The sequence below is a fragment of the Typha latifolia genome, chromosome 3, assembly GCF_019914945.1.
Source record: "Typha latifolia isolate L0001 chromosome 3, TyphaL0001v2, whole genome shotgun sequence".
NCBI lineage: Eukaryota > Viridiplantae > Streptophyta > Magnoliopsida > Poales > Typhaceae > Typha > Typha latifolia.
Window position 1 is genome coordinate 549,847 of NC_133088.1, and position 14,341 is coordinate 564,187.

Here is a 14,341-nt window from a genome sequence, read left to right on the forward strand (position 1 = left end):
AATAAGCCTTCAAGCTTTAGGCCCAAAGGGCTTGCACTAAATTAGTACAGGCTTGAAGGCCAAAGCGGCGATAATCCAAGATCAGACCAAAGTTGAGGCCTTGAACAAGGCTAGGACTGCTAACGATGCCCATAGGTTCGGTCATGGGCCCGAATCCGAAGCCTGCCCCCTTCTCTTCTTCCGCGTCCGTACTCGTCTTCTTCCTCTCTTACACCGGTGACCTCCTCTCCGTTCTGTTGTCTCTCCTTGTCTCCCTTTTCCTCCCGTTCTATTATATACACATTGAATTATAAGTAATATATTCATTCATATTATAATTTGTTAATAGCAAGCACGTTTTGAGTGTACATACAAGTAAAATTATTTTCTAGCTTTTTCTCCAGTTGCGGTTGGCACGTTAGTTTTCGTCGAACATAACCAAGTATTTCAGATCTCAGTGATAGAGGCGTATAAGCTAACAAACGTTCCATGGCATTAATATGTAAGTAAACACGATAAATAAACATGCGGCCTATGGTTATGTTTGCAAACTATGTGCACAAGAAAAAGACTTAATGGCCATTCATTCCTCCTGCCGTCCTGCGTGCTAACATCTACTATATCACTCGTGCTTATCTTTCATCCCTATTTATTAATTGTCATTAATTAAATTCTCTACTCAATCCTTCAAAACTGAAGATCGTAACGGCGCCAATTATATTTCCCCTGCTGAGGAACTAACAAGGTCAGCAATGGAATTAGCACAAGAGCAACCCTCCTCCGGAGACACAAGCCTATTGTCAATTCTACAACCGCCCATCGATGCTAGCATCGTTACTAATCCAACATTAGGTGATGGTGCTCTTCGAGAATTCATGTGCCGTTCACTCTACAATGCTGCGACATCAGGAAAAATGGAGGCTGTAGTAGAACTATTAGGAAAGACAAGAGAAGGTGTTCCTTTAGGCGAGCTCCATGGGTCCTGCCGCCTTAGCGAGGTCACCACCGAGAGGAACACTGTGCTTCACATAGCCGCGGGGCTTGGTCACGTAGACCTAGCAAAGAAGGTCTGCGGCAAAGACGGGTCCCTGTTGGTATCTGAGAATTCGAGGTATGTGAAGTGACCATATATATATTCTATAAACTTAAGCTGATAGATAACGGTGATTTCAATCTTTTTATATTCTTACAAGGTCTGAGACCCCTCTGCTCTGTGCGGCGAGGGCAGGGCACCATAATATGGTCTCCCTCTTCATCACCCATTTAGCACTGCAGCACGGCAACCGAGTGAAAGAGGTGCTGATGAAGAAGAATAATGCGGGAAACACTGCTTTGCATGAGGCGGCACGGCACGGCCACCGTGAAGTGGCGGAGGTGCTTATGAGGGAGGCTCCGGAATTGGCATCGGAGGTGAACCAAGCTGGTATGTCTCCTTTGTACCTGGCCGTCATGAGCAGGTCTACAGGTGTAGTGCAGGCTTTGATACGGTCTGAGAATGCATCATTTTCTGGGCCAAACCGGCAAACTGCGTTGCATGAAGCTGTTCTTCAAAGCAGAGGTTAAGTATTTAGGTAATTTTCGTTATTAATTGTCTTGACCCAAGTGAGGTAGCACAAGTCTTGATGTTTTCTACTATCTTTAACATTAGAAATTACATCAATGCTGCTCGATTGGAAGCCTTCTCTGGCCTACCAGGGTGATGCCTCGAAAAGCATTCCATTGCATTATGCTGCATCTGACAGTGATATAAAGATAGTGAAAATGCTGTTAGATTCTACTCCATCTACGGTTTACTTGCAAGACGAACATGGTTGGTCACCAATACATGTTGCAGCACGCATGGGCCATGTTGATGTGATCGATTTGCTCATAAAAACTTGCCCTGATTCTGTTGAGATTCTTGACGAGCAAGGTTGGAACTTTCTTCATGCTGGAGTCGAAAGAGGAAGGCTCTCGGTTGCTCGCTATGTTCGTCAGCATTCAACACTAGTGAAGCTTATAAACGAACAAGATCACGGAGGAAACACACCGCTGCATTTGGCAGTAATCAACCAGGATTCAAGCACTGTTTCCCAACTTTTGAAGGTCAAGGGAATACAAACTAGCATTATGAATAATGAGGGTCATACACCGTTAGATCTTACTGCTAGATCAACTAGCTTCTTCCCCATGGTAAAGACTTCACACCTATACCTTAGAAGTTATGGAAATTCAAGTACTTATGCACAATTGTCTCACCATACCGCTTAATATGCATGGCCAATAAAGATTAAAAATGAAGAGTAGATTACAAACTTAGATGTTGATTTCTCTGATAAATATGCAGGCAAGCATCCTGGTGGCCTTGAGCGTTTCTGGATCCCAGTTCAGTTCACAACGTCAAGACCATCTGAAACCTTGGAGAGGTGAAACTTCACCTATGCAGACCAGCAAAAACCTTACCATCGTTGCAGTACTAATCGCTACCATCGCCTTCTCTGCCACATTCAACGTGCCCGGAGGGTACGACAGTGACGGTAAAGCGAATGTATGTGACACAATCCAATACAAAATGTTCATGGTGTTTGATACCATAGCTATGACCTCTTCGGTTATTGCCACTATATTGCTCGTAGCTGCAAGGGTAGCTCATGCAGCTAGCGAATTAGCCACATTTATCATGGCCACAATTTGTCTGTGGATTGCACTAGTAAGCATGAACATAGCTTTTGTTGCTGCAGCACTAATTGGAATGGGGAAGCATCCCCTCTCTTACTTCATAGCTTGGCTTTCAATCCTTGCCATCGTTTTGCTAATGGGTGCTCTATACGCTATGGGCTGTGTAGCCCCAATTGGTGCACTAGTACAATTCCAACTTTGCAACCATCAAGAGGAGCAGCAGCACACGAGAAAGCGTATTGAAAAACAGTATAGGGCTGTGTTTCCATTAGTTAAGGGAATTTTTTGGTTCATTCTGGTAAATTTAGTTGTTTATGTTGTAATTTCTATTGTATTACTAGTCATAGAGACATTTTGATATTTCTTTTGTTGATGTGAAGCAACTTTACTATGTATCATATCGTTTATCCGGCGTCTACAATGGATAGTATCAGTAAATGGACAGATACATCGTTACGATTCAATCTTCAAATTAGTAGAACTTTTGTACAACTTTGTGAAATTAACTGCTACTGTACATAGTCTTCCTATAGTGACTTATCATTCAACTTAAGATGCCATTGTTTCCCACTGTCTCAAGAAAAGGGGGGAAGCATGGCTTACTGATGCCCGTTAAAGGTTGAAGGTTCCCTTAATGAAGGTAGAGATGGTTTCCATCCTGAACCCTCACCTTCATCCATTAAGGCAAATCCAAGACTAGAAAGATAATCTCTAATGCTATCTGATTTAGAAAACTGCTTACTTACTCTAGCTTGTCGCCTTTCTTCAATCATCTCAAGCACTTGATCCTCTGTTAGACCAGCTCTCGCAAGTGCTTTGTCCTTCAACTGCTGCACAACCTGGTTATGGATGAATTTCTGTTAGGACAGAAGAGTTGAGAGAAGATAACAAAGTAGTCAAACTTCATCAACTTCTGAACTACCTCAGAAGAAGTGGCAGGTGGCATCAGTCCTAGTATGTCAAGGTGGTTCTTGATTTCCTTTGCTAATGCACTTATAGATGGAACGAAAGATTGTTGTTGCCTCTTTTCCTGCATAAGATCGCAGAAAAGATGCTAAATAGGATGTTTATTCAATAGCTTTATTTAAAGCCCTAGAGTTAAAATTACCTATCTCTGATACTGAGAATGGGTATAATATAATGTTTTCCTGGTTTTAGATTACTTGTTCTTAAGATTTACCAGGTAAATAAGAAATCTCGTTGTAGAACTCATGGACCAGAGAGATTGTACCTTGATTTTACTCAACTCAGTATTTACACTCGTCAGGAGACCCATAAGGAGTTCTTTTAAAACTGGTGCAGTTTTCAGGTCATCTGACATCGATGCCTGAAACTTGGTCCTGAAGTCCGTAATCAAGGTTTGGACATCATCTGGAATTAAATCTTCAAGATTGCCGCTACTGTAGTGATAAACAGCCTCTTCACAATCTTGGAGGGTCTGTGATGGGTAACAGAAATACCATTCATGTATATTTAATAAAAATCATTTTCACGTGTGTACCAAAACAACTGAAACATTTCAGTAGCAAGAACAGATTCAAATTGTTAGATATTCTCATTTCACGATATCAGGGTGTTTATGTTTCAACGAAACTGGGCTTAAGGCCCTCTTTTCAAAAAAATAAAAAAAAAAGAAAAAAGAAAGAAAGATATTCACGTGTCCAAAGTATAAGTACCTTAAATATGTAAAAAATATTATCAGATGCTACATCAAGCACTCTTGCTGAATAATTGGCTTCAGATCGATAATGTGCACTAATCAAGTAGTATCTCAAACTCAGTGGGTGATAACTTTTGATAATCTAGAAAGAACAAAAGCAGACACCTATGAGAACTTACCAGAGAAATTTTTGAAAGAACTACAGAAATAAACAGAAAAGATAGTTAGTTGAACATGATATCTTACCTCACGAATAGTTAAAGAACCATCTGTTAATTCAGATTTTGAAATTTTCTTACCATTCTCACGTACAACATTGATATGCATCCAATAGCTTACATTGCTCTCGCAGAAGGCAGCACAATTTTGAGCAATCTCATTTTCATGATGTCCAGACTGCAAATCCATACCTCCACCATGAATGTCAAAGGAAGATGACAAATAACTGGTACTCATTGCACTGCATTCTATATGCCATCCAGGCCTTCCAGCACCCCAAGGACTATCCCAATAAGGTTCATTAACTTTTGCAGACTGTATGTAATTATAAGATAATTTCAATTTTAGAGATCTAGAAGGTGTAAGAAACATAACAAAGATCAAATATAGTTCGAAGATTCATTACCTTCCACAATGCAAAGTCGTCCTTGTTCTCGTTTTTGCCCAAATGTTAGACCATAGTTCGGAAATTCATCAGTGGAAAAGTACACATCTCCACCAATAACATAAGCGTAGCCATTTTTAATTATCTATGAAGATACAGAAACAATAGGAAAAGAATTCTCATATGGATTTTTGGTAAATAGACCATTTTATCATCATCACATGGCCCAGCTTTACAGTAGGAAATCAGAAGCAATTCTGTGTTGACACCTACATTGTTTGGAGCAATTCGAATCTATTCTATTTTGACAAAGTGTTTATAAGTGCAAAAAGCAGTTTTCTCCAAAGTCTACTCTGCATGACCATGCTTCTATTTGTTGACAATATGCCTTCTTACAAGAACCCAATATTACCAAATAATATCGAATTATTGAGATGATAAATGATTAATTTGATGCGATAATAAGCTCATAATGAATAAACTTTTCAACTTCATCCTACATTCCTACTCTAGCAATGAGATAGACAAACAAATAAACTTTTTAAGTTTTAGCTATTTAGTTATTTGTATACATTATCTCATTCCTATATTTAAATATAACATATATGACTAACTCAACAAGATAGAAAAACAAATTGTCGCCTAAGTATTTCTCATGAAATCTGTTATTCAATCCTCCCTTGGTTGGAAACTATAAGTGTTAATCCTGGAATTTATTATGGAGAAAATCCCTCTAATTTTGTTAATCATACAGTTCATTAATAAGCCTGATATTACTCTCTCATTTAAGCTTATTTAGTGCAAAATACAAGCAAAGCTCGTCAAAATTTTATCAGTGGAATAGACAAATTTCGTTTCCTATTTCAGCTGTTATGCATTTAAACTACCCTTTTCCCACCCTGTTTTTGGAATGTTCAGTGCTTTCAACAAATTTCACTGTTAAACATAAATAAAGAAAAATAATTGCTCTGTTTTCTGCTATTCTCAGAGAATAATCTGTTGGTGTAAAAAAAAGAAAAAAAAAGGAGTTCAATCAGGTGAAATTAATTCTATTTGTTGAAATAATCATGCATTTTATTGGAAGAAAATAAAGGACTGTGCTTGAAGAGATGTAAGTAGGTACCTGATTAATTAAATCCTTGATATGTTCAATGTAATCCGAAACTCGCGGTTCATGGGTCGGAGGTAAGCATTGAAGAGCTTCCATATCTTGATGAAATTATTCAGAGAACCGGTGACTCAAAGCTAATGGGTCTTCTCCCTTCTCATTTGCTTTGCTAATAATCTTACAACAAACATTAGACTACAGAGGTAAAGTTATGTTGAAGAATCTAAAACCGAGCAAAGTTTATATGAAATCATATGTCAAGATATGTATCTATATGCAGTTTGTTGGCAGATGTCTAGGACAATGTTGGTTCTAGCGTTACCTCTGGCAAGATCAGATTCTGTAATGTTGGTTCAAATCTATCTCAGTTTAGCTAAATAGCAATGACGATACTAAGGGTATATCAAATGATTACCAACTATACATCAAATATACGCACCTTGTCATCAATATCAGTAAAGTTCCGAACATAAGTTACATCATAACCCAAGTGTCTCAGACACCTGCGTCAGATAAACAAACATATCAACAACTTGACATCTGCAGATAAGTCTGCAAAATCTCTCAGGTAATGCCTCAAAAAATGGAAAACATATAAATACTACATCATCAACAACATATATTTCTAAACTCGCATCAGCAAAACCTAAACTCTAAAAAGAATTTTTTTTTTGAAACAAACAACGAAAAGAAACCGAAAAGCCTTGAACCAAGAAGAAGAATGAACACCTGTAGAGGACGTCGAAGACGACGTAGACACGAGCGTTGCCGATATGAGCGAGTGCGTAAGGGGTCAGCCCACACACGTACATGCCGACCTTGCCAGGGTGCTTGGGCACGAACACCTCCTTCTTCTTCGTCTTGCTGTTGTAAATCCTAAGACTTGGGGATTCCATGGCAATGGTCGAACACTTGGCGGCGGAGTCCGCATTGTAATGGAGGAAGAAACTACGCTGCACTGCTCGAAGGAGGAGAGATCTCGGACGAAGCATCACCACGACGCCACCTCTCTCTCTCTCTCGCCTTCGATCTTGCACAGCGGCGCTCGTGATCTCTCCTGCGAGCCTTGGGCTTGGGACCGGAGGTTTAAAGAGGGAAGAAAACGGTTCGGATTGGGTTGAGTTCGGATGATCCGAAAAGATCTTATTTCGATAACGGTATTGCACACGTAAATGCGCAAATTAATATTGATAATTGTGTGATTTTGTCTAACAATGCGTTACTTCTACTGACCAAGAAAATTAATAAACATTATCGGGAATTTATCGGCAGTAATAAGGATAACTACCCAGTAGTCCGTATCTCCACCGTCCATTTCTTTCTCTGTCACCAATCACCATAGAACTAAACTCACAATAAAGCCAAGCAACAAGTTAGCACCGCAAGATCTAAAGGCAACCGGCGGAGCAGCGGATTGGAGACGGATGCCCTTCTTCCCTGTCTTCTTACCCTCCTTATCGACCGCCACTTCTCCCGCCACGCTTATCTTATGCCGCCTCCCCTTCCGAGCAAAAGTCTTGTACCGGATCGCCGACTCCACCACGACCCTAAACACCGCCGACCCGTTGGAGACCTTCGCCGCCCGCGCCGCTGGAGTGCGGCCGTCGCCTGCGAAGTACCCACTTTTGTCCGCGGTCCTTTGGTGGCCCTGGTAGAATCCGGGGATGGTGGCGGCGGCGGACGAGTTGGTGGTGGTGGTGGAGTTCAAGGAGAGGGAGAGGGAGATCGGATCGTAGTCGATGCCGAGCTCTTTGTTCTTGTTCTCGATTTCGAGGGTGAAGGAGGCGAGGGCGGTGAGGTTGTCGGTGACAATGGGTGAGGGGAGCAGGGAGAAGGCGGTGAGGTAGAACCGCGGTTTTATTGGTCGGTAGGAGAGCCAAAGGAATAAAGCGACGAAACCGAGGGTGAGGAGGACGCCGAGGCAGCACCGACAGAAGCCACCAAATTCGGACATCTCACACCGGTGAATGGATTCTTGCGATGGTTGAGAATTTATTCGGTTATATATTTCCTTTTTTTTTTTTGGGTAGAAAAGGTGGGAAATTTATTAAAGAGAGAGGGATAGGAGTCAGTGGTCGTGGGTCCCATCTCTAGTCCATTTGCTCTTTCTATCGTTCCTATTACACAGGCTAAGCCGACCTGTAATGAGCTGAAGGAAGGTACTTCCAGGTGGGGCCGGCCTACTGGGTTGGGCTCTATCCATTTAAAATTCATATGGGCCAGGCTCAGGCTCGGGCCTTGTTATTATTTTTTCTTTAAAAAAAAAATAATAATAAGTGGGCTTCCGAACGCACTAAAATCAATGCAATTTCACCATCTTTAATCGCTCCTTACATGGAAACATAGGTGTTGGGCACCTAATAAGTAATGAAAAATAGTACAAGCACAGCATTATTACAAAGATGGATGGGAATTTATCGCCAGTCAAACTGTGGGATGAAACATATAAGACAAAGTAGACCCATTAAGATGAGCTAGAAATATATGGAGCACTTCTCATCCTTATACGAAGCCAGCATATTCCCATCACCCCCAACAACAAGATTACACTCCACATGCAAGTGATGCCGGTGGGTGTCCCACACCTTCACCTTGAACCGGATGGTCGAGTTCAGCTCGAACCGGAGCTGGACCCGACCGGCCGCCACGTTAGCCGAGAACTGGCCCCAATTCGAGTCACCCACCTTGGGCCCCGCCAAACTAAACGTCCCCTGAAGCGACGTCGTGTTCTTCGGCGGCTGGTAGAATGGAAACAATACCGGACCAGATCCAATCAACCGGTCGAAGTAGTAAACCGAACCGTACATGGTATCGTAATAGATCCCAATTTTCTTGTTCCGGTTCCGATCGGTAACGTTAAAAATAACAGCCGAGCTGGCCGGTTGGGTTATGCCGGAAATCGAGAAGGAGGAGAGGTGGAAACGAGGGCGATGTGGACGTAGGCTAAGCCAAAGGACGAACAAAATTATGCCTGTGATTAGGATGAGGGTTAGTAAAACGGAGCAGAGGCATTTGGCCAACCGGGTCGTTAGTTTTTCATGAACCCGGTGGGTGAACCGGGTTCGAGGTGGGTGGTTGGGCCGGGTCTGGGTTGGGAGGGGTGACTGGTACGAGGACATAGCGGAGTGGACTGGAAGTGGAGGGTGAGTCTCATAGTGTCATGGGAAATGGTGGGATTTTATAGAGGTTGGGATGGTAGGGGCGATGTGTGATTGGAGAGTTGAGAGAATTAAACTTTTTTATACTTTCAAAGATGATAGAAATATTTTTTTTTATTAAAGTAGCACCGAGAAAGGAATACTAGGAAGAAAAGAATAAATGACGGTGTAATCAAAATTGTGCCTTGCTTGATAGTTTGGGCATGTGGAATCTAAAGTATGCCTTGGCTGGAGGTTTTGAACTTTATTATTATAGAGGATATGTATATATAGGCGGCAGTGCGTTATAAGATATAAGTTCAAGTCCCCTGATCGAGGTTGTAAAGTGATTTATCTGGAGCTTTGAGTTGGGATGAGAATATATGGGAAGCTTGAGAATGGTGTCATATAGGAATAACTAATATTGCAGCCAAAAGTTGGACAGTATTGAGTACATTTTGGCTTATGTGTTGCATTTTTAATATATAATGTGCTTGCAAAAAGAGTCCAGATTATGCTGTTGAAAAAAGTTCTGTACTTCTCTCATTTACTTCAACTGTAACTTTACGACTATTCCATTGCCATTGTACGTAACTCCTAATAATATATATTTGGATTTAGCTCGATCTCTTGCATTAATCCTAAAACAAAATATGTACAGGAGGAATTCAAAGAAATAGTGGTGCAACCCACTAATTTTTATTTCTTACAATTGGAAGCAGAAGGATTAATTCAAAATAACACTAGCAACCCAGTTGCTCAATGATCAAACTCATCACTGGCCATAAACCCTAGCCCAAATCAACAATACTGAAACAAACTGATCACTCAAGCATTCACAACTCCACGCTTAACTCAAAGAAACCCAATCAAAAGAAAGAAAACATAAGCAGAAACAACCCCGAGATAAAACAGTAGAACACATCGATCCTGGTAGCAGCCGAGCTCGGCGGCGGCGGAGGGTTGACGGCGGAGCAAACTTTCCTTATCTCACCGCTATGGTGCGTAAGAGCACCAATCTTTCCCATGGTGACCATGGAAGTCACGAAGTCATTAAAGAACTCCTCCTTGTTGGTGGCGTTCACATGGCCTTCGACGTACGCCTTGGTGACGGTGTCGTTAAGCAGAGCCTCGTCGGAGACGAAGAGCCCTCTCCCCCTCGATACTTGCGCGTAGTAGCTGAAGTCGAACGTCGACGAGCTGTTGGGATCCATTTCCACAAGGGTGCCTATATCTTTAGGCTTGCATTGGCTCTTTAGCACTGTTGTGTAGTTCGCGTCTAGGGTTGGATCCATGTCGCCCTTTCCGGTGAAGTTGTAGAGGCGATCCGAGAAGGAGCTGCAGTGTGATTTCCCAATGGTGTGTGCACCTATTTTTGCGATGTATACATTAGTAAATATTTGTTTGTTATTTAGATGCAAATTGCTTAAAAAATGTTAGTTTATTTCAAACATGTCGCTTTTTAAGTTATTTTTTTGGAGGCATTTCAAATATGGCCCTGATAAAGTTGACTTTTGAAAAGAAACAAAAATGTAATTTTTGCTCCATTATTTAGGATAAATAATGATAGAGAGATGATAACTAAGATTTAATTAAGTCTTACAATATTATGTAGAAGAGGATAGAAGAGAGAGAAAATATATTTTGTTAACAAGTTTGAAGAACGAGATATAATGAGTAAATTTATAAAAGGAAAAAAAGATGACAGTAATATGTTTTATGTCTATTTTCTGTTACATTTTTCTTTCAAGTTTGGATGAAAAAATAATAGTATCATACTAGTCTAGCACAACAGCTAAAGTGATATAAATAAAAGTTTGATTCTATACTATAACTATGTGTAATTTGTAATTTACCTCCGAGGATAATATGATATCCTTACTAATTCTACTCTCAAACTGGGCCCGATCGAGTTTAGTATACCTGATAGAACAACGAGGTCCTTGGCTGTGAGATTCTTCTTGGCGAAGAATGTTTTCAGATCATCGATGGTCGCGGTCGGCAGCGGGATGTTGTTGATGACATCGGATGCCGACGACGTATTCCCGTCTCTTCGCCCGAGCGTGATATTGTAATCCGGTCCATTGGTCTTGAGAAGAGGAAATATGTTTTAGATCAAAATCTTGGTAGATAAAAGAAGATGCATGGAGGTCGATCCTCTTACGTACCAAGAAAACCGAGTCACGAGCCGCCAATGCGATGATATCCGCACAAGAGACGATCCCTGGACAAGCTTCCTCCAACTTAGCTTTGATGCCGTCGATCACGTCGAATCCACGAAGCCCTACGTTTGCAGCTGCATCCTTCTCCGCGGTATTATTCGCGGTAGAGTTCAATAATATCGATGCCTCGCAACCCTAGTTAGGTAAAGAAAGTATCGTAATTAATTAATTAATTATAAGAACATTCATGACGAAGGATATAGAATATTGCATGCATTATACTACTTACCCCAACAAAGCAATCGACGAAGTGTAATCTTAGCAACGGTCCGGCGAGATCTGGAGATTTAGCCAGGATGGACGTCAGCTCATCGCGAATGATATGCTCTGCATGGGGGCATGAAGTGTTGTAGAAGCCATAAACCGTATGGGCTTCTGCTGAGCGTAAGAAACTAAGCACAAGGGCTACAGAGAACAAGGAGTACATGGAGAGAGCTTTGGAAACCATCTTCTCTCTCTCTCTCTCTCTCTCTCTCTAAGTGGCTGGAAGGATAAAAGATGACTACTCTGGGTGAGGCTGAGTTCAATAGTGAAGGATTGCACCATGTTATATAGGTGAACATTAAGATTGGAACATGCCACACAATGTGGTGTTATGTCATCCAAGATATGTTTTTAAATTTCTAATTAACTGGCCTTAGATTTATTAAGCAAGATGATGCAAGAGAGGGAATCAACTCAGTTGAGGCGTAATGGTTGACTTGGCTAAGTTGGAAGAGGATATAGTTAATTACCACAAAATCACCAAATTGTCGTGCCAAACTAATAAACTTGAAGATTAATGAAAGTGTTGTTCATTATCTGTTCGAATATTTACGGTTTGAATCAAGGGAATTCTATGAACATTCCTTAAGCTTCAGATAAATGGAAGTCATATTATATAACGATGAGACGATGTACACCCTAGAATTCATCATTAGTTGGAAGGATAAATAAAAATATATGATATTATAGGAGTTGCATTCTTCTTGTAAAGTTCATTACCATCTTGATGGTTATCTATCTCCTGAAGTACCTAAGTGAAACACAACCATTCACCAATATTGTAAACTAGAATAAAGGAATAATAATTAATAATAATAAGGTTTACATACTTAAACATATCCCTAGCCCTTCTCTTCCATTTAACTGGCATGAGCAACTACTTTGGAATGATTCTTTCGTAAGATAGTAAGATAGGTGTAGTACACTCCATTTGTACTTTGTACTAACTCAACTGAGAAGTACATCCATTTCAATATGTCAACTATATACATAAAAAAGAGGCAAACAAATGGTACTTTTAGATACTAAAATAATCACATTAGGACATGTAGCTGGAGTGCAGCGTATTTGGAAAATGATGTATAATTCTCTATGTTCTAATAACATTATCTATTTTTTTTTTTAAAAATTTCATAGACCGATCAATAATGCATTAATCTTCAAATTTCGGTTACAACTTGATATACAAAGCCGAGAATAACGGCCGAAGTCTCTTGCACGCAAGGAGATGGTGTTACTAGATGTCATGGTTCGAGGGTGCTATGATACTTCTATTGGAAACAATCAAGGGCTCTGACTTACTGCATCCATTATCGCTTTCTATTCACTTGTGAAATAAGAATATATTTATTCTAATATAAATCCTTTTTTACTTATATAACAACTAATTTATCACGACTTAGACTTACACCGGTATAGAAGTTCATATTTCGCTCTCCTCTTATTATAAGTTATGATTTTGCCCGGTGATAGGACAAGTTATATATTACTTCTTTTACAATTAATTTTTCTTCTTCTCTTCGAAACCGGTCATTAGTGACCCTAAGCTGTAGTTCAACTCTTTCATCATCGAGCGATCTCCTCATTCGATGAAATTACACCACCCTTCTCCTCCGACAAAACTACAATACTACTCTTGTTGCAATAGCATTCCTCTCTTACCTATCTAAGTAAATAAGAAGAGGCAACCAAGGACATCATTTTTTTTATCAATGAAGACGACCCAAGCATAGGAACTCGACCAAACCAACTCTTTGCTTTCTCTAACAAAATCCTTCTCTTATGTTCCAGCACTAAATCTACTATCGCTACCTTCCAACACCATAAGTCATTTTTATTTTCAATATAAGCCCATTTTGTATATTGTGTTAATTTTTTTTCTTTCACTTACATACTTCATGTATTAGGCTATCATTGTTATAAGATCTATTTGTAACCTTTAATTATATGCATTGCATATATTCTTTATTCAATGCGAACTTATACTATGCACTGTAGATATACAAGTGTATGTTGTATAATTTACTTATGCTTATTATTGTGTATTATATTTCTTTTTTATACTTACTACTATTTTAATTAATCTATTACCTTTGTAGTAGGGTTTTGTTTTCTTCGTTTGTTTACTTTGAGTTGAAGCTGCAAAAGAAAAGGATAAATGAGGTGTTGCATACATTTTTTAAGGTTATTGAAAACATAGAGTAATTCTATCAAATGCAAAAAAATAAACCCGCAGTGTGGACAAATTAGTCTGTAGAGTAGGGTTCTTATCTACATGACAGGTTATTTATGCACACTGTGAAAATAAAATACTTAGAATTACGTAGCTATTTCTCTAATTTTTATGATAAAATAACTTGGTAGTATAGGTAAGAACTTTGTGAGTACTAGTGAGCTGCAAGAATATTATTGTGCACGGGTGCGAAGAAAGTTTTTCCTTTTTAGCGGAAACTTGAGAGATAATTAGAAATTTTGTAGAGTACGGGAAAGAATGTATATCTTTATATATAGTGCTAATATATTATGTATATATTCTACACTTTTATTAATAAAAAAACTAGAAATATAGATTTATTAACTATTAATATCCACTTAAGAGTATTTTAGTTACTTTGTATAAAAATTCTTAGTTCCGAATATAATTTTAAGAAGAAGAAAAAAAAATTCAAATAGCTATATAATATTAACCTTATATGGAGAAGAAGAAAA

At 39.6% G+C, this 14,341-nt stretch overlaps 4 protein-coding genes and 1 pseudogene across 4 annotated transcripts; 1 reads left to right on the plus strand and 4 right to left on the minus strand.

The window, feature by feature from the left end:
• Positions 1-731: 731 nt before the first annotated feature.
• Positions 732-3,065, plus strand: LOC140783467 (protein ACCELERATED CELL DEATH 6-like). Its single transcript, XM_073130359.1, has 5 exons — positions 732-1,090; positions 1,173-1,537; positions 1,628-2,151; positions 2,306-2,935; positions 2,985-3,065. Exons 1-5 carry the CDS (start codon positions 732-734, stop codon positions 3,063-3,065), a joined length of 1,959 nt encoding a protein of 652 aa, XP_072986460.1.
• A 22-nt stretch (positions 3,066-3,087) lies between these two features.
• Positions 3,088-7,008, minus strand: LOC140785011 (cysteine--tRNA ligase, chloroplastic/mitochondrial-like; annotated as a pseudogene).
• A 147-nt stretch (positions 7,009-7,155) lies between these two features.
• LOC140785013 (protein NDR1-like) lies at positions 7,156-8,020 on the minus strand. Its single transcript, XM_073132691.1, has one exon. It carries the CDS (start codon positions 7,961-7,963, stop codon positions 7,343-7,345), a length of 621 nt encoding a protein of 206 aa, XP_072988792.1. The 5' UTR covers positions 7,964-8,020; the 3' UTR covers positions 7,156-7,342.
• A 271-nt stretch (positions 8,021-8,291) lies between these two features.
• Positions 8,292-9,189, minus strand: LOC140785012 (NDR1/HIN1-like protein 26). The gene has a single exon (XM_073132690.1). The coding sequence runs from the start codon at positions 9,126-9,128 to the stop codon at positions 8,484-8,486; it is 645 nt and encodes a 214-aa protein (XP_072988791.1). The 5' UTR covers positions 9,129-9,189; the 3' UTR covers positions 8,292-8,483.
• An 826-nt stretch (positions 9,190-10,015) lies between these two features.
• On the minus strand, positions 10,016-12,880 carry LOC140783468 (peroxidase 1-like). The gene is made up of 5 exons (XM_073130360.1): positions 12,820-12,880; positions 11,598-11,746; positions 11,315-11,503; positions 11,070-11,235; positions 10,016-10,515 (listed from the first exon to the last, which is right to left on the minus strand). The coding sequence occupies exons 1-5, from the start codon at positions 12,878-12,880 to the stop codon at positions 10,016-10,018; spliced, it is 1,065 nt and encodes a 354-aa protein (XP_072986461.1).
• Between the last annotated feature and the right edge of the window lie 1,461 nt (positions 12,881-14,341).

What these genes read in the sequence shown, in the direction of transcription:
- LOC140785013 (XM_073132691.1), bottom strand. Translation starts at nt 7,963, where the DNA reads ATGTCCGAATTTGGTGGCTTCTGTCGGTGCTGCCTCGGCGTCCTCCTC.
- LOC140783467 (XM_073130359.1), top strand. Translation starts at nt 732, where the DNA reads ATGGAATTAGCACAAGAGCAACCCTCCTCCGGAGACACAAGCCTATTG. An exon ending in TTGGTATCTGAGAATTCGAG is followed by an intron (nt 1,091 to 1,172) that starts GTATGTGAAGTG and finishes TATTCTTACAAG; the next exon opens with GTCTGAGACCCCTCTGCTCT. An exon ending in GAATTTTTTGGTTCATTCTG is followed by an intron (nt 2,936 to 2,984) that starts GTAAATTTAGTT and finishes TACTAGTCATAG; the next exon opens with AGACATTTTGATATTTCTTT.
- LOC140783468 (XM_073130360.1), bottom strand. Translation starts at nt 12,880, where the DNA reads ATGACATCTAGTAACACCATCTCCTTGCGTGCAAGAGACTTCGGCCGT. An exon ending in CGGCCGTTATTCTCGGCTTT is followed by an intron (nt 11,747 to 12,819) that starts GTATATCAAGTT and finishes TCTTACGCTCAG; the next exon opens with CAGAAGCCCATACGGTTTAT. An exon ending in GGACCTCGTTGTTCTATCAG is followed by an intron (nt 10,516 to 11,069) that starts GTATACTAAACT and finishes TCGCAAAAATAG; the next exon opens with GTGCACACACCATTGGGAAA.
- LOC140785012 (XM_073132690.1), bottom strand. Translation starts at nt 9,128, where the DNA reads ATGTCCTCGTACCAGTCACCCCTCCCAACCCAGACCCGGCCCAACCAC.